Consider the following 25,775-nt stretch of genomic DNA (forward strand, 5'->3'; position numbering starts at 1 on the left):
AGAAGAGAGAATGAGTACCAGCAAGGGAAATGCCAGACGCATATAAAACCATCAGATCTTGTGAGAACTCACTATCACGTTAACAACATGGGGGAAACCACCCCCATGATTCAATTACCTCCCACCGTGTCCTTCCCACAACACTTGGATGTTATGGGGGTTACAATTCAAGATGAGATTTGGGTGGGGACACAGAGCCAAACCATACCATCCCACCCCTGGCCGCTCCCAGATCTCATGTCCTCACATTTCAAAACACAATCATATCCTCCCAACAGTCCCCAAAAGTCTTAACCCAGCATTATTCCAGCATTAACCCAAAAATCCAAGTCCAAAGTCTAATCTAAAGCAAGGCAAATCCCTTCTGCCTATGAGCCTGTAAAATCAAAGCAGGTTAGTTGCTTCCTAGATACAATGGGGGTACAGGCATTGGGTAGATATACCTGTCCCACATGGGAGAAATGGGCCAAAACAAAGGGGCTACAGGCCCCATGCAAGTTTGAAATCCAGTAAGGCAGTCATTAAACCTTAGAGTTCCAAAATACTCTGCTTTGACTCCATGTCTCATATCCAGGTTATGCTGATGCAAAAGGTGGGCTCCTGAGGCCTTGGGCAGTTCTGCCTCTGTGGCTTTGCAGGGTACAGCCCCTCCCAGCTGCTTTCAAGGCTGGCATTGAGTGTCTGCAGCTTTTCCAGGTGCATGGTGCAAGCTGTCAGTGAATCTACCATTTTGGGGTCTGGAGGATCGTGGTTCTCTTCTCACAACTCCACTAGGCAGTGCCCCAGTGTGGACTCTGCATGAGGGCTCCAACCCCACATTTCCCTTCTGCACTGCCCTAGCAGAGGTTCTCCATGAGGGCTCCACCCCTGCAGCAAACTTCTGTCTGGACATCCAGGAGTTTCCATACATCCTTTGAAATCTAGGCAAAGGTTCCCAGACATTAATTCTTGTCTTCTGCATGCCCCAAGACCAACACCACCTGGAAGCTGCCAAGGCTTGGGGCTTGCACCCTCTGAAGCAACGGCCTGAGTTGTACCTTGGCCCCTTTTAGCCATAGTCAGAGTGGCTAGGATACAGGGCACCAAATCCCAAGGCTGCACACAGCAGGGGGGGCCCTAGACCCAGCCCAGGAAACCGTCTTTTCCTCCTAGGCCTCCAGGCCTGTGGTGGGAGGAGCTGGTGCGAAGCTCTCTGACATGCCCTGAAGACATTTTCCTCATTGTTGGGTATTTGCATTTGGCTTCTCATTACTTATGCAAGTTTCTGCAGAGGGTTTGAATTTTTCTCCAGAAAATGGGTTTTTCTTTTCTACTGTATCATCTGGATGCATATTTTTCAAACTTTATGCTCTGTCACCTCTTGAATGCTTTGCTGCTTAGAAATATCTTCCGCCAGATACCCTACATCATCTCTCAAGTTCGAAGTTCCACAGATCTCTAGGGCAAGGACAAAATGCTGCCAGTCTCTTTGCTAAAGCATAGCAGGAATGACCTTTACTCCAGTTCCCATCAAGTTTCTTATCTCCACCTGAGACCACTCACCCTGGACTTCATTGTCCATATCACCATCAGCATTTTGGTCAAAGCCATTCAACAAGTCTCTAGGAAGTTCCAGACTTTACTACGTCTTCTAGTCTTCTTCTGAGTCCTCCAAACTGTTACAACCTCTGCCCATTACCCAATTCCAAAGTTGCTTCCACATTCTCAGGTATCTTAAGCTATGCCCCACTACCTCAATACCAATTTATTGTATTAGTTTGTTCTCACATTGTTATAAGGAAATACCCGAGACTGCGTAATTAATAAAGAAAAGAGGTTTAATTGACTCACCGATCTGCATGGCTGGGAGGGCCTCAGGAAACTTACAGTCATGGTAGAAGGCACCTCCTCACAAGGCAGCAAGAGAGAGAATGAGTGCCAGCAGGGGAAATGCCAGATGCTTATAAAACCCTCAGATCTTGTGAGAACTTACTCACTATCACAAGAACAGCATGGGGAAAACCACCCCAATGATTCAATTACCTCCCACCAGGTCCCTCCCGCAACATATGGGGATTGTGGAGATTACAATTCAAGATGAGATTTTGGATGGCGACACCACCAAACCATATCATTGGGTGTGTTTTTTTTTTTCTTTTTATGAAAGGGTATTGGATATTTTTCATATGTTTTTTTCTGAGCCTATTGAGTTGACCGTATGAGATGGTCATGTGGTTTTAATTTTTTATTCTATTGATGTGATATATTACATTAATTGAGCTTCCCTAAACTCAACTAAGCCATACTAGGGGACAATACAAAGCTCATGCTACAGAAAAGCATATACTTTACATATATTGACCATACAGGTCTCTTTTCAAAAACAAATTAACTTTTGGGTATAAAAGGAAAACTGAAGGAATAGCATCAGTTGGGCACATTTTTGTGCAAGTGAGAATAGTTTTTATGTTTCCTTCTCACTGATCGTCTACTCAGAATTTTAAAAATTTTTCAACTTGTGATTTGCTTTACTTTTTATAGTTGATGATCCCAGGTATTTTCAATAATTTTTCAAGCAACCACCATAAAATTGTATTTTGGACTATATCACATTATTCAGTTTTTGTTTAGGTTTTAGTTCAAAGCAATTAAATAGGAAGTAAAATATACATATGGGTCTTTTAAAAAATCAACTGTACTCTTTGAGCATGAAAGCACCACTCTTTTTTGCACTATTTTGGGCATAAATGCTGATGATGTACTTCCCCTTTTCTTCCACAGTTAAGGGTCCACCCGGGAGTTTACAACTATATTCAGTCCCGGAAATGTTCTCATTCTCTTTTCTAGCCTCTGATATAATCTCTTAGCATAATTGGTTCAGGAATCATGTTAAGTGGGCCCAGATCATGTGTTTCAGCCTGTTAAAGGCAAGGTATATTTTCATTTCCTGAGAACAGATTGCAGCCTAGGTCCCAACCATCTGGCACTTTCTTGCCATTGCTTGCCAAGTGCTATGGGCTAGAGAATGTGGGCAGTTGAATGCAGTCAGTCCCTGTTACTGGACAGTTGACCACAGAGGACTTGTCTCAGGAAGAGTCGTCCTCATGAACACAGGACACTCTGTTGTGACTTTGAGTTCTTAAATTTCACTGGAATACATTTAGTTAAGGTAAACAGTTATTTTTAAAATGTATTATTCAGGGATCACAACAGTGCTTTTAGGGATTAAAATAGTCCAAACAGCCTGTAATTTCAGGGTGTCTAAGATCCACATAGAATTAGCATATCGAGCTGGATATAAAAATGACACATAATACAACAGCCAACAATGTTTTTCCTCCTCCAAAAAAATGGTATCCTCCATATTCCATCTGCTTTGTTTGTTTGTCTTGGGAGAAAACATAAGTATGATCATTAGAAAAGAATCTATAACCCTTTTTGAAAGAGAAGATAATCTTTGGTCTCTAGAAACAATAGCTTTGCATTTTAAAAGGCATGAAGTGAAATGTCCTTATACTCTGTTGGATTTGGGAAGCAGCATGAAATAGTAGTTAAGCTTATGACTCCAGAGTTAGACCGTGTGACTTCTCTGTACTTCAGTATTCCCCATCTGTTAAGTGGAGATTAAAATAGTACCTACCTCATAAAGGAAAAATTAAATTAGACTCAGGTAGAGAGCTTAAAACAGTGACTGGCAAGTAAGTGCTCATTCAGTGTGAACTGATAACGGTGGTAGTAGAAATAGGCACACTATCGGAAGCTTAAGACTGATTTGATGTAAAGTTAATGAAACTAAAATCAGTAACAGCTAATATAATTTACTTATTAGTATGTATCAGGGCTCGTATTTTAAACCACCTTATTTTTACCCTCAGGAGTGAACCATAAATTATTTAGTTTCTTCAGAGAATTCTGATTATCAACTCACCTGCAAAGAGGGCACAGGAGGGAAAAACAGAAGCTCTGTTGGGCTGTAAGCATAGTTTCTATACACTTAAAAACACTTTGGGAAATTATAGCTGTTCACTTTTAGGTCACTTTGGCAGTTGAAACCATAGCAATGATTTCTAGAAGGCTAAAGGAAAATCTGGTACTGGGTTTTAAAAGTTGACTACCTAGAAACTTTGGTGAAATACGTAATCGTCTGGGTCCTAGAGAGCTGTGTGATGTTGCTTCTTCCTCTCAGTCATTCCAGGCTTTTCTCTTCCCTAGTTCAGCCATTAGAAAAACCAGCCTAACCCATGGAAAAGTCACATGGTGGCCAGGAAGGAAGTGTGTGAGGTTCTTCCCTATAACATCCGATTTTCCATTTCTGACAGTTAGCAGACGGATTATGCTCACACTTTCACTTCTTGTAACCAGTCATTTCCACCTCTAGCTAATGGCTTTCTTTCATACACGTACATCTTTCTTAATACCCTTCTCTTTCCAGATTTTGCCACTAATCTCAGGAAAATTTTACTTTATCACCTTGCTGTTTATGGGAGTAAAACAAAAAATTTTAAAGAACACAACTCATGTATTTCCTAGAGATATTTCTAATGAAAATACCTCCCAGCAAACTGAGGCCAGCAATCTTGAAAGTGTTCCTAAGTTCCTTTGCCAGAGTTCAGCTCCTCCAAACTAAATTGCCTTTTCAAGCACTAGCATTCAGGATAAATTTTAATTTAATCTAATTTATTGTTTTCCTGATTTCAAGGCATATATTATAATAATTTTTCTACATCTGTGTATTAGAAGCATATAGGATTTTTGTCTCTATTGTGAACTCATTAGCCTAAGAAAATACATTCTGACTTCTTAATAATTATAAAGATTATTTTTAGGCCATGCTTATGAGAAGATTGGCACTTATCTGTATTTTTCTTATTTGACTCCTAAGTGTTTATGTTTCTTACCATAATCAAGAACAGTGTGAAGTTAGGTATTCTTCCATTATATGAGTCCTTCACATAACCTTTGGAATATCTTTCTGAATTACGAGTATCTTTTCAGTAATTACTTTCTTTCTATTGTTACCATTTATATTGATTTAAGTACTATTTCCTTAAGAATTTTTACTATTGCGGATTTGTGGTCTAAGTCTACTTGGAAGCATGGCATTTGAGAGCTGGATCATCTGGTTCAATTATCTCATGTTTCAGAGGAGTAAATTGAAACCCAGAAAGGTTAAATGATTCGCTTAAGGTCACACGTTTAGGTAGAGGCAGGGGTCATTGAGACTTGAGACCAGTGCTCTTTCTACTAAGTCTTGCAGATTAATTTTCAACTTGACGTACAAGTAACAGAATATATTCTGATAATTACCTTTTTCCCAAAAATGCTAGGAATCCTGGAAAAAGATGACCTTAAGAATTGATTATACATTAATCAACTTTTCTGTTGTTGATCTGAAAGCATTTTTTCACTAGACTGTATTTTCCTTTAAGAAATTCCAGGTTGCTTATGTAAAGTTTGTTACTTTGTTGAAGCATTATAATTTTTGGAATTTATTAAGCTATGTGAACTTTAAATTTTCCTCTCATGATTTTTAGACACCATTGTGGCTTCTCATTTTTAATCACTTCTTGGTATTATTTACTCTATTTTATTGGGTAGACTTTCTCCAAGAGCGGGTAAGGACATCTTGTACCCTTATCATAACCACAGAAAAGTATTGTAGTGTAGAGTTCCAGTGTGTGAAAGGTCTTAGGGATTATGGAGCTGTTTCAAACAAGATTGAAATAGTGTCAATTATATTCAGATTTTAATTTATAAAATATTAAATTGAAAAGATTTACTTTAATTATGATTTTTAAAGACAAGCAAAGAGTGTATTATAAAAATGTACAAATTTATCTTACCCAAATAAGTTTATAATTCAAAATAAGCAGGAACCATAGTTTGTGTTTCTCTCACTTCGGGCCCTTGCTAATTGTCTTCCATCTACTTAAATATTCTGTATTCCTGTATTCATCAAATCCTAATGAATCTGTTAGACTTGTTTCTCAACTTTTCCACCTTTTACTTAAAAATATTGTCCTGGCTGAGCGCGGTGACTTATGCTTGTAATCCCAGCACTTTGGGAGGCCGAGGCAGGCGGATCACGGGGTCAGGAGATAGAGACCATCCTGGCTAACACTGTGAAACCCTGTCTCTACTAAAAATACAAAAAAAAAAAAAAAAAAAAAAATTAGCAGGCATGGTGGCGGGCACCTGTAGTCCCAGTTACTCGGGAGGCTGAGGCAGGAGAATGGCGTGAACCCAGGAGGCGGAGCTTGCAGTGAGCCAAGATCGCACCACTGCACTCCAGCCTGGGCGACAAAGCGAGACTCCATCTCAAAAAAAAAAAAACAAAATAATAATAATAATAATAATAATAATTGTCCTACATTAGACAAAAGATGGAAACAACCAAATGTCCATTAATAGATGAATGAATAAACAAAATGTGGCATATACATACAATGAAATCTTATTCAGCCTTAAAAAGGAATGAAATTCTGATATATGCTACAACATATATGGACCCTGAAAACATTTTATTAAGTAAAATGACCAGACACAAAAGGATATACATTGTATGATTCCATTTATATAAGGTGCCTATAATAGGCAAATTGATAGAGACAAAAAGTGTTTACAAAAAGCTTACCCAGCGCTTGGGGAGAGGAGGGATGGGGAGTTGTTTAATGGGTATAGAGTTTCTGTTTAGGATTCTAGAGATGGAGAGTAGTGATGGTTGCACAACATTGTGAATTTACTTAGGCCACTGAATTCTACACTTAAAAATGGTTAAGATGGTAAATTTTATTTTTGTATATTTTACCACAATAACAAACTACTGTCCTGAGTTAGCCATGAAATGAAATAATAGCACACTCTTTTGGGCTCTGAGTGTGCACCAAGAAGGGACTCAGCCTCCTGCCATTCTGAATGGCCACTTCATCCTCATACTGGGGTGGAGAAAACACAGCTGTGTTTACTTTTCTAACCCCATCTTCTATTTTGAAATATAACCTTTTGCAAGTGAGAGCCAAGGTCAAGTGACACAGCTTTCTGCTCACCTCTTCAGTTTGCCAAACATTGTTTTTCTAGTGGAGTTCTGGGTTAGGTGCAGCAAGTGTGAGTAACACTATCACTCATACGCCCATTGGAATTTAATTAGTCTACCCTCATAATTTCTGTACTCAATTTGGTATGACACATTTCCTTACTTTCATCTGTATATGAAAACACACAGTTGTGTATTCACCAACTATAGTGTTTCCAAGTATGTGGATTACTCTATATATCAAATTCAAATTACACAGAAAATAAGGCTTTTCTTCTCCAATATTTTCCCATTTCTTGAAGAATTATTTACTTTTTGAGATTAGAGAGATGTTTATACATAGGGTGAACATGAGCAATTCTAAGTACATACTAAGTATTAGATATTTATGTTTTTGTATAATAATGGTAGAAACAGTGGCAAAGCATACATTTTCAGCATATATTAAGAGCAGCAGAACAGATTAGTTTTTGTGCTCAGACAACAGCCTTAACATGAAATAACTATATTCATTGTTGTTTGTCATAACATTTAATTATTTGTTCGTAAAAATATATATCATACTTAGGTTATGAGAATGGCAAAAGTTCATTCTATCAAAGCACACACCAAAAAATCCAACATGCAGCTGGTACTTAATATTTTTAGATTTACTTTCTTTTTGTATTTTTGACTGTATCTTATGCCATTTATTTGCATTCAGTCAATATCATATAAGTGATGTCAATTTATTTATATAAAAACAAATTAGTATAATATATTTATATTTTCTTACCAGGTTTAAAATGGAAAGTGTTCCATTTTCTTTCTTATTGTATATGTAGATGATTGACGTACTTTATGTTTCACTGAAATGAGTATTATTCCCTTCAGTGAAATTAATGTTCAGCATGCTGAGGAGATGGGCAAGATCATTTCTCATTGTTTTCCTTTTAAATTATCTGGAAAAAATATGATCTTGTTGCATTACATTCTGAAGAAGTTGAATAGATACTTACAATAAATAAGGCTATATAAATGGGAAGTTAAGTATTAATAGAATCCAGTGTGACTAACAAGGGATATCAAGTTCTTCAGACCTGTGGTATACATAATAAGCTTGAAGAATTCGTGCACAAAAGCCTTAACTGTTTTGCAAGCTTGGTTGTGATTAGATGCTGTAGTTTTCTAAGCTACTACATGTTGTAACCAGCTTGGTAGATTTAACCTAGTAATAAGATGCTTAGTTTAACTGTTAGTTTAAACTCAGTTTCTATAGCGGCACGGTCTTTATTTTTGGACCTTCACTTTCCAATCCAGATGACGCTTGTCCATAAAGAAATTGCTAAACTTGAGACCTAAAAACAAAACAAAAAACAAAAAAACTCCAGACAAGTAACCTTTAAAATTATTTCCCTTGATGGAAATTTACTGGAAGGCTTTAACCAATTCAGTTTGCTTAGACTCATAAAGAAAATTATGATAATGTCTAGGTAAACTTCAGTAAAACATTTTTTTGTGAAATTATACTATAGTACATAAAATTGAAATATTGCTGATTTAATGTAAAAAAAAAGAAATCAGCTTGGCCAAGTTGGATTACATTGTTAGAGATTGCTTATGTAGGTTGCATCGACATTGTTACGATCTGGACACAGGGGATACATACTTGTTTTATAGTCTATATGTGACTGTCATTGACTTGGAGTATGGGACAGGGAGCATTGGATTTTAAGTCAGAAGACCCAAAGTGTAAGTCTCTGCCAGTTAGTGGTGGTGTGATAGTCACTAACCTCTGAGCCTCAGAAGATGAGAATGAAATAATAGCTTCCCTATCAAATTTAGTGAGTTGTGAGGTTCAAATTAAATACATGTGAAACTACTTTCAAAACTGTATAGAGCACCATACAAATGTTATTTGTTATTTTTCCAAGGTTCTGATGAGAACTTTTCTGATCTCTTAGATCTAACTGAATTATCATGAAACTTTGATAAAATTGTACCAATATGTTGTTTCTTATAGTACTATGGGGCATGCAAGTTTTTTAAACCCTTAGTTTGTTATATTTTAAATTTCCAGATCATTTAACATTTGCTTTACTTCGGTTTTTGTTTTGTGTTTTGTTTTGTTTTGGTGTGGTTGATATGCCTTTTTTATGTAAATGGGCAGTAGAAGTTGGTGGGGGTCGTAAGTACTAATAAAGGGCACTCTTTTTCCTTCTTATATCGAGAGCCAATGGAGAAATAAGATCAAAGAGCCACCAAACAGAGAAACAAGATACATACAGCTGTGGGTGGATAGTGTAATAGCTAAGATGGACTTGTGCACTCCCACTGTCCCATGTCTACATCTGTGGGGAAGTTTAAGGCACCACAGCAGACTCTCCCTTTGGCCACTTTTTTTTCCCCAGTCCAAGTAGAGAGATAAGGAGAAAGAGACTCTCCCTGGGCCTTAGGATATTAGGGTTTAGCTTAGCCCACCTAGAAATACAGGCTTACGCCTGTCATCCACTGTGATAATAAGAAATATATATTTGGTCTTTGTCTCTGGTTCCTGACACTGAGCTTCTAGAACACTTTGAATTTCCTGAGTAATAGGGGTGAGAGGAGCATCTTTTGTTATCCATAACAAGTTCCTTTCAACCATGCCCGATTTTGTGCAGTAAACCCTCCATTGACATCCTCGATAGGTTCTTGGAAGCTACAACTTTAAGCAAAACAACATATAACAAAACCAGTTTTACTATAGGTTGATTGATAGAAGTAAGAGTTAAGTTGCTATGGTATATTTGTGGTCACAAAAAATCACCAAACTTCTAAATAAAGATCAAAACACTTCTAATAGTAAACACTGAAATAAATGTGAGCTCTACATTTAGAAATATTAATAAAGACAAGTAAGAACATTACTCACCCAGTTATTTGAATTTGGACTTGCCAGAGCATATCCCAGCAGCTCAGGGTGTGAGGGGGTACCCAGAGCTGGACAGGGCACCATCCCATCACAGGGCACACTCATACACACCCATACTCAAGCAGATGGGGACAACGCAGACACGCCAGTTCTTCTAACATGCACAGCTTGGGGATGTGTGAGGAAACCAGGGTACCTGAAGAAAACCCACCTAGACATGAGGAGAACATGAAAACTACACACACACACACACACACACACACACACACACACACACAGTGGCGTCTTGAAGAATTGAGTTTTTTTTCTCATCCGTGTTGTAACATTGAACAAAAACAATGTTATCTGAGGACCCACTGTACTAATGAGATGGCTCTTGGTGGTTTCTGGATAGCATCAGAATGAAGGACCATTTGCCAGAGGAACCAACCATGTAATTAGAGGGTTGGAACCATCAGACCCACTCCTTAACCTCTGGGAAGGAAGAAGAGCTAGAGATTGAGGTAATCACCAGTGGCCAATGATTTTTATGCCTATGTAATAAAACCTCCATAAAAACCTCTAAATAGTGGGTTCCAAGAGTTTCTGGATTGGTGAACACATTGAGGTGCTAGAAGGGCGAGGTCCCGGAAGGGGTGTGGGAGCCCCAAACTCCTTCCCCTGATCTTGCCCTATGCATCTCTTCTGTTTGACTGTTCATGAGGGTATCCTCTGTAATAAGCCAATAGTGTGAAGAAAATTGTTTTTCTGGGTTTTGTAAGCTGCTCTAGCAAATTATCAACCCGGAGGAGGGGGTTGTGGGAATCCTTGACTTTATAGCTCGTCAGTCAAAAGTACCTGTGACCTGAATTTGTGATTGGCATCTGAAATGGGCACAGCCTTGTGAGACTGATCCCTGAACCTGTGGGGTTTGGGCTACCTCCAGGAAGTTAGCGTTGGAATTGAATTGAATTGTAGAACACTCGGTTGTTATTTGGGGAGTTGGAGAATTGGTTGGTATGAGGAAAAAGCCCATGTGTTTAGTGTCATAAGTGTTGTGACTAAAAACAATATAGACCCACCAACTAGGTAACTCAGCCTACCTCCTTGGGGAGGAATAAGGGGTGGAGGAGAAGGCCAGAGTTCCTTACAGAAAAAAATCCCTGTTTATGGAAACCAGAGAAGTAGATATGAGGCTTTTCCTCTAACAGAGGTGAACAGCAATTAAATAAATGGAATTCACCTGCCAATCCCCTTGCCTACCCTCCTTTGCAGCTCTCATCTCTGAGGCTCTCCTTCCTTTTCAGTACCTACCTAGTCCTGCCACCCTGTTGCTGTTCATGTCCATTGTCCCCAAGCATAGGCTACACCACAGCCCCTCCAGATTATACCATGTAGCTGGAGAGAAACACTGATTCCTGGGAGAGAAGAGCTGTGTAAGGCAGGTTGGTTAAGGGGACTTTGGAGTAGATGAGGGGACTTTGGAGTAGATGAGGCTAGCTCAGTGAGAAGATGGGTCTGTAGGAAAAATCTTTCCCCAACAATTTCATCTACATTGTGGCAGGACCCCATTAAACTTCCTTTAGGAGATGTATTTGTAAAGCTGTTCATTTGGCAAGTCAAGGAATAACTTATCTCATGCTTGAGGAAATGGATGTAGCTGGAGTCACAAACCAGTTTATCTCTGCATTTAATACCATCCATAGTTTATCATGTTGGTGATAACGGGCAAAATGGGTTTGGTAAAATCTTAGAAAAACAAAGAAACAAATGCAGGAATTGAGGGCCAACATCCTAATTCCTAGCTTATTCAGAAGAAATGTGAATATAAAATTTATGAAGACATTTAGATTATTCAGTCATTCAGTAAACATGTATTGATTATCTGTTATGAGCCCCACATTGTGCTGGCTGGGAAGGAAATGGGAATGAAAGCTGTAGTCCCTGGCTTTGAACAGCCCGTAGGTTTGTGGGGGTGACAGGGAATTCTAGTGGAGTGTGATGTGTGCTGTGAGAGAAGTATGCATAAGCTGTTAAGGGAACACAGGGATGGTTACTTGGCCCACGTTTGGGGAGTTAGTTGGGGAAGTCTTTCTAAAAGAGGCTTGTGTGACCTGGAAGGGCAAATTGAAATAGGCAAGATGAAGGGAGTAGAAGAGAGGGTGTCTTAACTTAGGTTAAAGTAATTCAATGAGCCAAGGCTCAGAACTAAAGAGAAAGCGTGTGTCCACACACATGCGTGAATCTACATACATGTCTACTTTTGAGGGAGTGGAAAGCAGTAGGCACCATGAAAAAGTTTGGTTAACAGCAGATAGCTTGGTATGGATGCAGTAAAGAGTTTAGGAATAAGAGTACAAGAAATTGGAGGGGTGAGCAAGGCCAGGTCATGCTTGTGTGTCGTGATAAGGAGTTTGGTCTTTTTTCAAAGGCATTGAGGAATGTTAAGCAAGGAAGAGAATGTGTTTTATATGCTACAAGTGGTAGGGAGAGTGTAGTGTAGGGTAGTAAAGCTGTACATGGGAAACTCTTGCAGCATTCAAGGAAGAAGACCTTAGTATCCTGAATGAAGAGAATGACATGAACCTGAAGAGAAATGGATGAATTAGGGGAGATATTAAAAGCAGAAAAGTCAAAAGGACTCAGTGATTTATTGCATGGAGGAAGTGAGAGGGAGGGAAACGTCAAAGATGATACAGGTTTCTGTGCTGGGCAACTATATAGGTTCTCTTCACTGATACAGAAAATATTGGAAGATTGGAAGAGCATTAAGTTTGAGGTAAGGTTAAGGTAAGGAAGGGACTAAGCTAAGAGCCAGGTTTAAAACATGTTGAGTGTAAGATGTCCTGTGGAATATGCAAAAGGAAATGTATAATAGGAGTTGAACATATGGATCAGGAACTCTAGAGAGAAATCCGAGTTTGAGATTGGTATATGTGCATGTATCTACATACATATTACTTTTGGGGGAGTGGAAGCGTGGAGCAGTAGGCATGCTCCATATCAGATAAGCTCATCCAAAGAAGTGTGTTGAGATTAGGAAGAGTAAAGGAACAGAAATGGAACCCTAAAGAACACCATCACTTGAGAAACAGACAAAAAGAATAAGCAGCTAGACATGTAGAAAACAAAACTAACAAGTGTACCGAAGCCAAGAAATAAAAATTCAGAGTCAGTAGCAGTAAGTGCTACAAAGTGGTCATTTCAGATTAGCACTTCCAAACATTTTCTGAATTTAGCAAGAGAGTGATTATTAGTAACCTTTGTGAAAGCAGACTCAGTAGAGGGGTGCAGGCAGGAGGCAGGTTGCAGTGGGTGAGGGAGGCATGGCAGACAGTGTGTGCCAACAATGGTCTCAGCCTGGCTGTGAAAAAAACACAGAAAGATAGTATGGGAGTTAGGAAGGTGATATTCCAATAGGCAATATAGAGTTGAGTCGAATTTTTAAAAATGGTTAATTGCTTCTAGGAAAGATTAGCAATTAGGAGACTCTCCCTAATTGATGAAGCCATGTCCTTGAAGAGTTTGCACTGGGTGGATCTGCAGCCCTGGAAGCTCTGGGGAAGGGGTTGGATACAAATGCAGATACATTTGTTGGGGGGTAGAGCAGATAGAGGAGATCCTCACTCGGTGGTTGCTGTTTTCTCTGTGAAGTAGGAGGCTGGCCCACCTGCCAGCAGCGAGGAGGAAGCTGGTGATATAGGGCTAGAGGAGAGAAGAGAAAGGGGAAATGTGTGCTGAGAATCATGAGGCGGGAAGGCCTACTGGGAAAATATGAGCTGCCTGGACAGCTTACGGTTGGAGTTTATGAATTTCTATAAACCAACTTTAAAACAGTTTTTAAAAAATCACTGAAACAGCCTTTTGTGTTTTCAAAACCAGTATTAAATAGGATCCTGCATTTAACGCACTATTTCTTGCCTGGTTCCTTTCCTGAAGTGCTTCTCTTTCCTCTTTCCACCGCGCCCCCACTCTAGTTGGCTAGTAGAGAAGATTTTTCCAGCTTCAGACAAACCACTTTTCCAAGAATACATGGAACAGATTACAGAAGCAAGTAACAGCCTGCTTACTTCCCCTTCTGCACTTGTATGTACGTTCAGCTGGAGTTCTGAAAAGAGGAAGTCGGGAGAACATTTTTTTCTTTTTAAAAGAAATATTGGAGAACCACGGAGCACAAGCAGGTAGAAATATTGAAGGAAAGAGAAAGAAGAGAAAATGGAAAAAATACTGAAAAAAAAAAATCATGAGCCAGAAGGTAAACCAAAATGATGTCAGAGACTAGGAAAGGAACAGAGAAAATAATCTGCCTTCTAACCTAGCCTCTTAGTTTGCTACTGAAATACAGCGTTCTTGAACTGGAGCCCTCACTTCTAGGCAAAACTAACACCCAGGCCACATGGAGATAGAAATCTTCTGTGAATTCAGCTTCTCCCCCCTAATTTCTGTATCAGTGACAACATGTCCTGGGTTTTTATTTCTTTCTTTGACCTAACCTTTCAATTTTAAAATCAAGTCTGAGTGCCTAGAGTATCTGAAAAAGAAGGGGACCAGATCTAGTGCCATTCAAAAACATTTAATGAGCACTTTGTATATATAGGTGCTGTTCTGGGTACTGGGAACTTGGCGAAAAAGAGGAAACAATCTTTGCCGTTGCAATATGATTTCTCCCAAGTGAAAGGAGACTATTGCTTAGGAATTACATAGGTGCAGGACACCAACTCTCAGGCATTTAATAGCTAGACAGACATTTATTAGTGACCAGCTTCTTATAAAAAATAAAAAGCTTGAGTACTGCCTTAACTGTGCCATAGCTTATATCACCTTCTCCTAACCTCTGTCCCCTGATGCTTCTAACTCAGATTTGCCCCTCCACCTCACCCCACAGTCAAGAAGCTGATGTAATGCAAGCAGATACCAGCTGAAGCCAGAATAGAATGGATAGTTATCTAGGGAGATAAAGTGACAGTGTTGCTTGTTCAGGCTATTGTTCAAAGAAGCATGTCTTTTATTTATAGACATTAGAATTTAAAGGCATAGACAGCCAGAGCTTGATATTACCTCTTCTTTTTGTAACTTGTTTTCTAGAAATATGCTTGATACAGCTACCTTCTTTGCATGTAAATTGAATGTGTTGGAAGAGTGTTTTATACCTGGTTTCATGTTCTTTTAATAGGTTCTATTGCTGTTTTAGTTAAGGCTGGTTTCTAAATTTTAATGCATCAATATTTTGCTTTTATAGCATACTACTTTATCTCTGTCTGAGGCATAGATTGCAGAAAAAAGCAGGAGGTTTTAAAAGAAGCCAAATATAGATGACTTTCATATTAATAAAATATTCATAATTTATTGGAATATAGCTAAGTAGCTATAGCTAAGTTGGATATAGCTAAGTAGATGAGGTCTCCAATTGTTAGTGCGTCTGCAAAGTTGGCGCCTCCTAATAGACTTCATGGTGGTTACTGGAATTTTGTGCCAGGAAAAATGTAGTTGTCTGTTCTTAAACCTGAATTTCCTTGCTTTCAAACACCCAAGAGCGAGGTTCACAAGGATGCCACTAACCTTCTGTTGCTCCGGGGAAGTGACTTCATTTTTCCAACCCTTTGCTGAAAAGTGTTATATGCCTTGTATTCTTGGAGTGTGTTTTTTCCTAAGCTCTGAGAAGATTTTTAAGATTGAACCTCATGAATTTTTACACCCCTCTGCAAGAAAGGGGGGAAGAGTGCCTGTAAACCTCTTTGAATTACTTGAAATAAAGATAATAGAATGGAAGGAATGAAAATAAATTTGGCCAGTCAATTTTTTAACAGGTTAACTGATGAACAAGAAATAGTTTTTATACAAACATATGAAAACAGCTTATAACAGCAAACTTTATTTGTTGTAATGATATAAATAAGAATATCAATTTTCTTTGTAAGATTAAAAAAATCTGACACGGTATGCTCATATTTAAACTAAGTAAGGGCAACCGCTAATTTGAAAAAGAAGTATTAAAGCTAGGTTTATGAAGAAACTATACTCAGAAGCATTATGATAGCATTTCTGTGAACTGGATTCATCACAAAAATAACAAATACGCTTTATGAACTTAGTATTTGAATTAATTTTCTAAAATTTGGCTATTAACCAAAAGGTTAATTGAGTCTTTTCTTCTTGCTCTATTGTGGTTAACATACTAATTCTTCCCATTAAAGACCCATTTTATTATGCAAATGAAAAAAATCACAAGACTTTGTGTCTAAGAGAAAGCTGCTTTTTTGCAGGGGAACTCATGCACCTGTTTAAACCCCCAGCCCCCACCACTGCTTCCATTGGCTGCCAGACTTAGTGATCAGGTTTATAGGCTGTAGGGTCCTTGAATTTTGACTCACATTTTCTTTGTGACTTACTCTTGTTTTGGCTTATATTTCTCCCCTTCCAGCTCTCAGCATGCCAACAGCAGCTGCATCATGGCACTCACCCTGCTGCCAAGAGGGCAGGCAGCCTCCTTGGAGACTGTAATGTTGCACTATAGCCAACAGTTAAGAGATAGATGCTGGAGTAATACTTACAGCACAGCTGAAATTCACATCATCCTAGGAGGCATTTGGTGGAACACTTTGCCCATCGTATTGTTAAACTAATTTTTAAAAACTTAATTATGAAAAATTTTCAATCTTATACAAAGGTGGAAAGAATACTATAGGGCATTCCCACTTACCTTCATGTCTGTTTCAATAATTATCAACTCACAGACAATTTTTCACTGTCCACGGTGTTTTTCCCATGGTCTTATCCAGACTGCTGGTAGATTCATTTCCAGGGATAAATATATCTTAAATTAGAGTTGCTTTTCCATCCTTCTTCAGCCTGTCTGTAAGATCTGTCACCTTAATGATTTTCTCAGTCCTTTCTTCTTTAAGGTATAAAATATTAGCATCTTTTTTCTTCCTAAATTAAGCCAAGATATGCTACTTTAATAACTGTTATATTTTCTAATGCTGTACCCTAAAATTGTTGAAGCACTGTTCATTCAGTCAATCATTCTATCCAAAGCATGTCTGAAATGTGCAGGATCTTGGAATATAGAGCTTTAATGGTCATTGGGTTTGATTATCAGTTTCACCACTGACAAGCTGTGTAATCTGGGACAACTTCCTTAACCTCTCTGTGCCTCAGTTTCCTCTTGTCTTTAATACGGGACTGATAGGAGCACATACCCTTACAAGGCTGTTGTAAGACTTAAATGAGCAAATACATTTAAACAGCTTAGATACAGCCTGACACAAAGTGTTCCGTATATGCTAGTTGCTGTCTTGTCATCATTGTCATCCTAGTTGTCTTCATCATCTTCATCTTTTGTCCCTCTTCACTCATTTTACATAATAGTGGGTTGAGGCTCAAATGGGTAAAGCAACCCCCTTCAGGTCAGATGGCAGTTTTATCAGGATAACTTGAATGAGAAAGCATGTCCCAATTTTTTTACTGTACTAGATATAGTTTGATACATTCTTGTCCTCAAGGAATTACGTTCTCACAAATAACAGAGAATTGTCAAAAAAAAAAAGAGGATTAATAAAAAAATGAGGAATAAATATTGCTGCTGGAGAGTTAAGCCTTAGGAGCTGCGTGTTTCAAGAGGAAGAGAGAGACCCTCAGCTGCTGGGGAGTCCTTGCCACACTCAGTCTCCCACCACATCAAGAATCTCCCCTCCGCAGTTCCATGCACACCTCCGAAAGAGGAGGGGGCCTTCATGTCCCATCAGTAAAGTCTGCTCTACTCAGCCATTAAAAAAAAAAAAAAAAAAAAAAAAAAGAAGTTGTGTGTTTTGAAAGCAAAATGCTACAGGTAATGTACAGGCATACCTCGAAGATATTTCGGGTTCAGTTCTACATCACTGCAGTAAAGTGAAAATTGCATTAAAGCGAGCCACATAAATTTTTTTGTTTCCCACTACATATAAAAGTTATGCTTACACTATATTGTCATCTATTAAGTGTGCAAAAGCAGTATGTCTAAACAAATGTACATGTCTTAATTAAAAGTATACTGAGCTGTCTCAGGGAAGTCTGAGGAGAGGCAGATAGGGGAATGGCCAACTAGTTGGTGGAACAATCAGAACACACACAACATTTATCAGTTAAATTTGTCATCTTACATGGGCATGGTTCGTGGCACTGCAAAATAAATACAATAATAGCATCAAAGATCACTGATCATGCCTCACCAAAGCAGATAGAATAATGAAAAAATTTGAAATATTGTGGGAATTATAATAATGTGACATAGACACACAAAGTGAGCACATGCTGCTGGATAAATGACTCCAGTAGACTTGATGCAGGGTTGCCACAAACCTTCAATTTGTAAAAAATGGAGTATCTATGAAGTACCGTAAAGCAAAGTGCAATAAAAGAATGTATGCCTATACCTCCACTTTAGTGCAGAATGTGGGATGTCAGGAATGCTTTTGTTTAAAAAAGGAGATGATTTCGCTAATGAAACTCTAGAACATTCTATACACAACCAAAAAAGAAAAGAAAGTTTGAGTGGGATGAGACTACCAGATCTAGGGAACATTTACACATGAGATTAAGAGAGAAAGCAAGAAATACAAGGAGAGGGAAAGGTATTATTTGAACTACGAGTGAGTGTCAAAAGAGATGAATGGATTCTAAACTTCATCTAAACCCAAATGGGATCTGGCATTTCTAAAATGTTATTTATTCACTTACTTTAACCTGTGCCGAGCACTGTTCTGCTTACTTATAAATATAACTTTATTTAATCCTTGCATTTAACAATCCTATGAAATAGTTAACTGTTATCAATCTCATAATACAGCTAAGGAAACTGAGGCACGGAGAAGTTAAATATTTTGCCCAAGGCCATTTGCTTGTTAATAAACAAGAGACCTGGGATTTATACCAAGCAGCATGGTTCTGGAATCTGTGCTCCTAACCACTTTGTTCTCCTGCTCACAGGTGATCAAAGCCCCGGTGCATATGGAATCTTGAGGTTTTATGGTGCACCCAAACGTTGCTTCCCTTTCAGTTTTTCTATATAAACCAGTGTATAGAGAAGCCCTTTAAAGAGAATAGAATGGTGGTGTCATTACTCATACCTGCACTCTTGGCTGACCCGAGGATAATTAGCATGGTGAGTCCCAATTAGATTTCAGGAGACAGGATCTGCCCACTGCAGACGTACGTCTTTATAACAAGCTTTATCGTAACAGAGTATGATTACATTTGTTAGTTGCAGTCCTAAAACAGTACTCTGGTGTTATTTTCACATGAAATTGTAAGACCACTCTTATAGGCATGTGCTTTTTAACTTTACTAATTCGAGGTCGTTCACTAAAAAATATTTCTTGACGGCCCCTGTTTTAGGTATTGGAGATGCTTTGTGACGAGTTCCTTCTCTATAAATTCTCTATGGATTTTTTCCTTTCTTATGAGCTGCTTCTTATTAGCTTATAAATTGTCATTATTTCTCCCAACTTGAAAAACAAAAATCAAAAGAAACTTTTCTCGACTACATGTCCCTTTTTAACTACTGGCCCATATATGTTTCTTCATTTACATCACAACACCTAGAAAATACTGTCTGTTCTAATTTTCTCTCCACTTTCTCCACCAGATCTCGTCCAGCTGCAGATTCAAATTATATCCCCCTGCCTGCTAACAGCTCCACCTGATGTCTGCTAGGCACTGAAACTTCCAAAACCCAACTCTTGATCTTCCCACCCATTCCTGCTCCCTGGTACTCTTTCCCATCCCTATAAATGGTGGTTCCATATGTCTCATTGCTCAGGCCAAGAACTTTGGCTTTATCCTTAACTGTGCTTTTGTTCTCATACCCCCACCGTCCATTCCATCAGCAAATTGTGTTCCTTTTACCCTTAAAGTCTATCCAAAATCCAACCATTTTATCTCACCTTTGCTATCCCTGCTCTAATCGACTTCATAAGTAATCTGTCATTCCCAGCTATCTTCCCACTTCTTTCCCTGGCCACCCCACCTCTGCTATCTGCTGTCAACCCAGCAACCAGGGTGATTCTTTTAAAACATCAGTCAGAATATATCACCTTTCCAACAATATGTTCTTCAAGACTTTTTTCATCTAACATGAAACAATTTGGATGAATCTCATCCACATAATGTTGAGTAAAAGAAGCCAGAAGCAAGAGTTCATACTGTATGATTGCATTCATTTAAAATACAAAATTAGGCCGGGCACGGTGGCTCACGCCTGTAATCCCAGCACTTTGGGAGGCTGAGGAGGGTGGATCACCTGAGCTCAAGAGTTCGAGACCAGCCTAGCCAACATGGTGAAACCCTGTTTCTACTAAAAATACAAAAAGTAGCTGGACATTCCAGCCTGGGTGACAAGAGCAAAACTCTGTCTCAAAATAATACATAGATAAATTAATTAAAATACAAAACCAGGTAAAACCAATTCTGTGTTGTTAGAAATAAGGATCGTGATTGACAGGACGGGGGTTGATTGTGACTGCAAGAGAACACCAGGAGGGCTTCTGGGAGCTGGTCTTTTCTATTTCCTGATCTGGGCGCTGGTTGCTCTTGTGTATTCAGTTTGTAAAAATTTAGCAAGTTATACCCTTATGAGGTATTGTGTATTTTTAGTACAGACGGGGTTTCTCCATGTTGGTCAGGCTGGTCTCGAACTCCCGACCTCAGGTGATCTGCCCACCTTAACCTCCCAAAGTGCTGGGATTACAGGCGTGAGCCACCATGGCCGGCCCAGAAAATTATTCTTCTCCTTTAGACTTAGAGTCTAAGAATTTGTCAGCATTTATAACCATTAGCATTTATAACCAAAGACACAACGTACCAGAATCTCTGGGACACAGCTAAAGCAGTGTGTAGAGGGAAATTTATAGCACTAAATGCCCACGGGAGAAAGCAGGAAAGATCTAAAATCGACATCTAACATAACAATTAAAAGAACTAGAGAAGCAAGAGCAAACAAATTCATAAGCTAGCCGAAGGCAAGAAATAACTAAGATCAGAGCAGAAGCGAAGGAGATAGAGACATGAAAAACCCTTCAAAAAATCAATGAATCCAGGAGCTGGTTTTTTGAAAGATTAACAAAATAGATGGACCATTAGCCAGACTAGTAAAGATGAAAAGAGAGAAGAATCAAATAGACACAATAAAAAAGGATAAAGAGGATATCACCACTGATCCCACAGAAATATAAACTACCATCAGAGAATACTATAAACACCTCTATGCAAATAAGCTAGAAAATCTAGAAGAAATGGATAAATTCCTGGACACATACACCCTCCCAACACTAAAGCAGGAAGAAGTCGAATCCCTGAATAGACCAATAACAAGTTGTGAAATTGAGGCAGTAATTAATAGCCTGCCAACCACAAAAAGCCCAATAAATCTTTATTGAGCAGTAGGCACTGATCTAGGCATGTGGAATACAGCAGTGAACATGAGCTACAAAAGCTTCTTGGCTGGCTGCAGTGGCTCATGCCTGTAATCCCAGCATTTTGGGAGGCAGGCAGATCGCTTGAGTCCAGGAGTTCAAAACCAGCTTGGGCAACATAGTGAAATCCTGTCTGTACAAAAAAATACAAAAATTAGCCAAGCATGGTGGCATGCTCCTATAGTCCTAGCTACTTGGGAGGCTGAGACAGGGAGGGTACAGTGAGCCAGGATCACGCACTGCGCCCCAGCCTGGGTGACAGAGCGAGACTCTGTCTCAAAAAAATAACAAACAAAAACCATGTAAAAGTAAGTTTTATATAAGTGAGAAAGGGCCTCATTGAGATGGCATCTGGGCTAGCGCTTGGAAGGAGGTAAGGGAAGTAGCCCTGTGTATGTCTGGGAGAAGAGCGTCCTGGTCTGAGGGAATGGAAAGCAAAGGCCCTGAGGCAGAAGCAGGCTCGGTGTGCACGAGCAAGCACTTGCAAGGAGCACTAGCAAGGAGACAGTGGGATTGAAGAGGAATAGGCCAGGGCACACGAGCTGGAGATGAGGGCAGAAGCACACCTGGAGCCAGATGGCGAAGGAGCTAGTAGGCCTTTGTAAAGACTTGGGAGTTCCATTCTGCCTGAGATTGAGGGTCAAGGGGGGAGTCATTTTTTTGCCCAGGCTGGTTTGAGTTAGGTTCCAGGTGCTTGTAGTGGCAGGCCATTCATCTTCATTGCTGTAAATAAATTTCAGTTTATTATCCATTCTTCTATTGATTGATATTTAGGTGATTTGCAAGATATATTAATTGTAAAGAAACTGAACAAGATATATCCTTTTTTAAAAAATTGCGTAACTTTTGTGACATAACAGGTTAGTTCCAATGACAATCAGACAATCAATACTCATGGTATACATTAGAGATAAATTATGAGTACATATATATTACTGTCAAATAGTAAAGTGTGCAAGGTTGAAAATACAAAGATATGCCAGATAGACTGCTTGCCTTCAAGGACCCTATAGTCTAGTTGGAGATAAGATATATTTGCATATGCAACAGCAATTAGCAAGGACACATATAGGCAACACCAAATAACATCTTAGGCAATTTGCTCCATAAGCATTCTGAAATGGGCAAGATCACTTTGTACTCCAGTGATACAAGATTTTATAGGGCAGCTGAGAATTTAGCAGAGCCTGAAAACGTACATAGGATTTGGAAAAGGGGAGACAGACTTTGCAGACATTATCTGAGCAAGGGAAATAACAAGAAGGCCAGTTTGTGTTTAAGGGGTCTGTGGGTGGTCAGTCTGAGTTAAAGTTTAGGATTCATTTTAAAGCCTAACAGAGATTTGGATGAATGTAATTCTAAAGTAAAGTAAAGAGCTGCGTTCAAATCTGGGAATATTTATATAGTCCACATTGCTCAATCATTTTGATGTATTAATGCCACATTTACCGTTATTAAACCTCAAAGTTCACAAGGCCTAAATGTTTTAAATGTATGTATTTTTAGACCAACAAAGAAAATTCATCCAGTGTGACTGTATCAGACCCTGAGATGGAAAATAAGGCAGGCCAGACTCTGGAGAACAGCTCATTAATGGCCGAGCTCCTGAGCGATGTACCCTTCACCCTGGCCCCGCATGTGCTGGCAGTACAGGGCACCATCACTGACCTTCCCGACCACTTACTCTCCTATGATGGCAGCGAAAACTTATCACGGTTTTGGTATGATTTCACTCTTGAAAATTCAGTGCTCTGTGATTCATAATCTTTATGTCTGTTTGCACCTTAACAGCTTTAAAATATGTTCGCCTATTTTATCTAACCTGTTTGATGTTCTTTGCCGTTTCACTGCTTAAGGTCCTCAGCAAGGATCATAAAGCAAAGAAAATAGCATTATGTTCATTACTCTATTTTTAAGAAAAAGGTACATTTGTATACAAATTGAACTTAAGTTCTACTTCCTTTCTCCCACATAATAAATATACAAATTAGGCTATGAAGGTTTTATGAAAGGACTCGATTCCTTCAGATGGTCTCTCAAAATATAACACCTCAAATTTATCTTAGAAGAACTGTGAAAAAGAATTGTGGCATTTTTCAGTCACTACAGCTCCGAAGTCTGAGCAAGAAGTGGGTGTGAAGTCTCCTCTCTGGTTTGTAGGAAGTTGAATTAGTGTTATTCCTGCATTTTTTTCTTCCACAGTGTTTATGAATGAATTCAGAAAAAAAGTTGCCAGTTAGCTTAATTTCTTCAGATGCATTGATGTGGAAATCTAAAACTTGTCCTAAACAGCAGTGCTAGTTTGCTGATACGAGGATGCTAGACCTGCTCTGCGTGCTCTTTCTGGAGTGGCCCATTTCGGTTTTCTGAAACCCATGGCAGCCCTTTCCATCGTGAATAATCGTTGTGTTCCCACCTTTGTTCTCTGCCTTTTTGCTACTTCAGTGTGCTCTCTGACCAGCTTTCCAAAGAACTTTCCCTGCTTCTGCCTCGGTTGCCATTTGCTCTCCTTACCACATATGTTCCCAGTTTATGACGAGATCCACATTTCCTTTCAACCCCTCTGCCTCCTGAAGAAAAACATCTCATGATGATACATATTATTGCTGATAACACCCTTATTTAGAAATTTGTTGGCCACAATACAGATGGAAATGTTTTACTGCTGGAAAAACTAAAATCAACTCATTTCTAATTAGAGTATAGGCAGAACACCTAGATATGACTTTTAGTTCTTGAATATCCATTACTTACTTTAATGAAAACAGAACTGCCATTGGTCAAGAAACTGTAAAGGGAAGAGGTAAATTGTGATAGAGAATTTTCTATGTCATGGGAAATTGAAATCACATTTATTTTGATTACCAGCAATATGATTTATTAACTCTGTGCCAAGTTTTAAGTATATTTTTTCACAAAGATAGAGTGCCATAGTGAAACTAAACACTGTGCATAAAGGTACATTAATTATTCCAGTTTTAAAGTATTATGCATGTTTGTTTAATAAATGTGGCATGGTTTTAATACAAATGCTATGTTATTTAAAAGTTAGAGGAACATTTCTATTGACAAAAATATGCTTCATTTACATATAATGTTACCATATGATGTGAATGATTAAATTAGATCTTTACATAGTTCTTATAAAGCATCAGTCTAGGAAATATGACTTATTACTGATGCAAATGTGAACATTTTGTAGTAGTTTTGTAAAAGAACATCCTTTTCAAATATCTATGTTAATGTCCCCTTGAAATTAAATGCAAGCACATAGTCAGTTTGTCTAATTTTGTGTGAAATTTTGTCAAAAATACCTAAACATTTCATCTATATTTGTGCCTACCAGGTTATAAATGTTCATAAGTACCTTCATGTGTCTATAAAAAATGTTATATTTAAATAAATGTGAATTAAAATAAAATTTTTGATTATTTTCAGATCCAGAAAAATGGGTTTGTTTGCATTATTTATATCTGAATGCAAGTTGTTAATTCTTTAGGAGCCAAAAAGTTTAAGTATATAGTTTGTATAGTGCTGGGAAAAATATACAATTTCCTCTTACATGTAAGTTTTAAGGAGTAACATTAAAAATGGTAAGATCCCTAGCCCTGGCTTAATAGGACTGGAGGGATTTGAGAGAGATGACATGAGCATTTCTAGATTGATCCCATCATCACAACATTTAGTAAGGGCCAATGTTAATGATCTTCTTCTTTAAACAAAAATATTGTGAAAATTACCATTTAATTTTTTATTCTGTATACAAATTAATATTTCTATGTAACATTAGAAATCAATAAGTCAACTTCATTTTACCCAAGATAAAATTGAAGCCTAGAAAGACTAAATGACTTAAATCACTTAGTGATAAATAAATGCCTACTTTAATAGTGTTAGTAATTATAATATATGATAACAAAGCTGTATGATATGGTGGGAGAGAGTTCAGGCAATTGAGGCAGCCAGACAGAGTTTGTAATGGCTCCCTCCCTTATAAGCTGTGGGGCTTTCAATCAGTCCCCTAACTTCTGGTGCCCTCAGTTCTCTCAATTGTGAAACACTAATTGTTCATAACTTGCAGCGTTGTGTTAAGTTATAGGTGGTGTATGTCAAATGCCTGGCAGCCTAAAGCCTAGCACATCGTCGGTATTCTGGGAAAGGGATTGTTATAATTCTCGTTATTGACCATACACACACAATACTATAATGAAATGCAAAATACATATTAATTGAACTTCTTGAAGAGTAACATAAAAAAAAACAGCTACCTACGTTAACTGTAGATCCCCCTTCTTCCCAGTTATTTTTTTCCATATTAAATACCTTACTATGAGAAATATTCCTAAAATATGTTAGTTGACTGTTCTGCCTTAACTAAGAATTCCATAGTGAACGTTTTTTTCTTTTTCTCGTTATTACAGTCTTTTTCCTAATATATGTTATT

The 25,775-nt window shown here is 38.4% G+C and overlaps 1 protein-coding gene across 10 annotated transcripts in view; it reads left to right on the forward strand.

Annotated features, from left to right (window-relative positions):
• Positions 1-24,780, forward strand: part of UMAD1 (UBAP1-MVB12-associated (UMA) domain containing 1) — a 238,278-nt gene extending 213,498 nt beyond the window's left edge. For 9 of the 10 annotated variants that reach the window (XM_024357571.3, XM_063813760.1, XM_063813763.1 and 6 more), the window contains one exon: positions 22,838-24,780. In XM_024357571.3, the coding sequence (XP_024213339.2) occupies positions 22,838-23,095 (258 nt within the window). In that variant the 3' untranslated portion in view covers positions 23,096-24,780. The remainder of the gene's footprint in view (positions 1-22,837) is intronic. The other variant, NM_001348403.1, reaches the window with a different exon arrangement.
• The last annotated feature ends 995 nt before the right edge of the window (positions 24,781-25,775 follow it).

This window comes from Pan troglodytes, chromosome 6 (genome assembly GCF_028858775.2).
Source record: "Pan troglodytes isolate AG18354 chromosome 6, NHGRI_mPanTro3-v2.0_pri, whole genome shotgun sequence".
NCBI lineage: Eukaryota > Metazoa > Chordata > Mammalia > Primates > Hominidae > Pan > Pan troglodytes.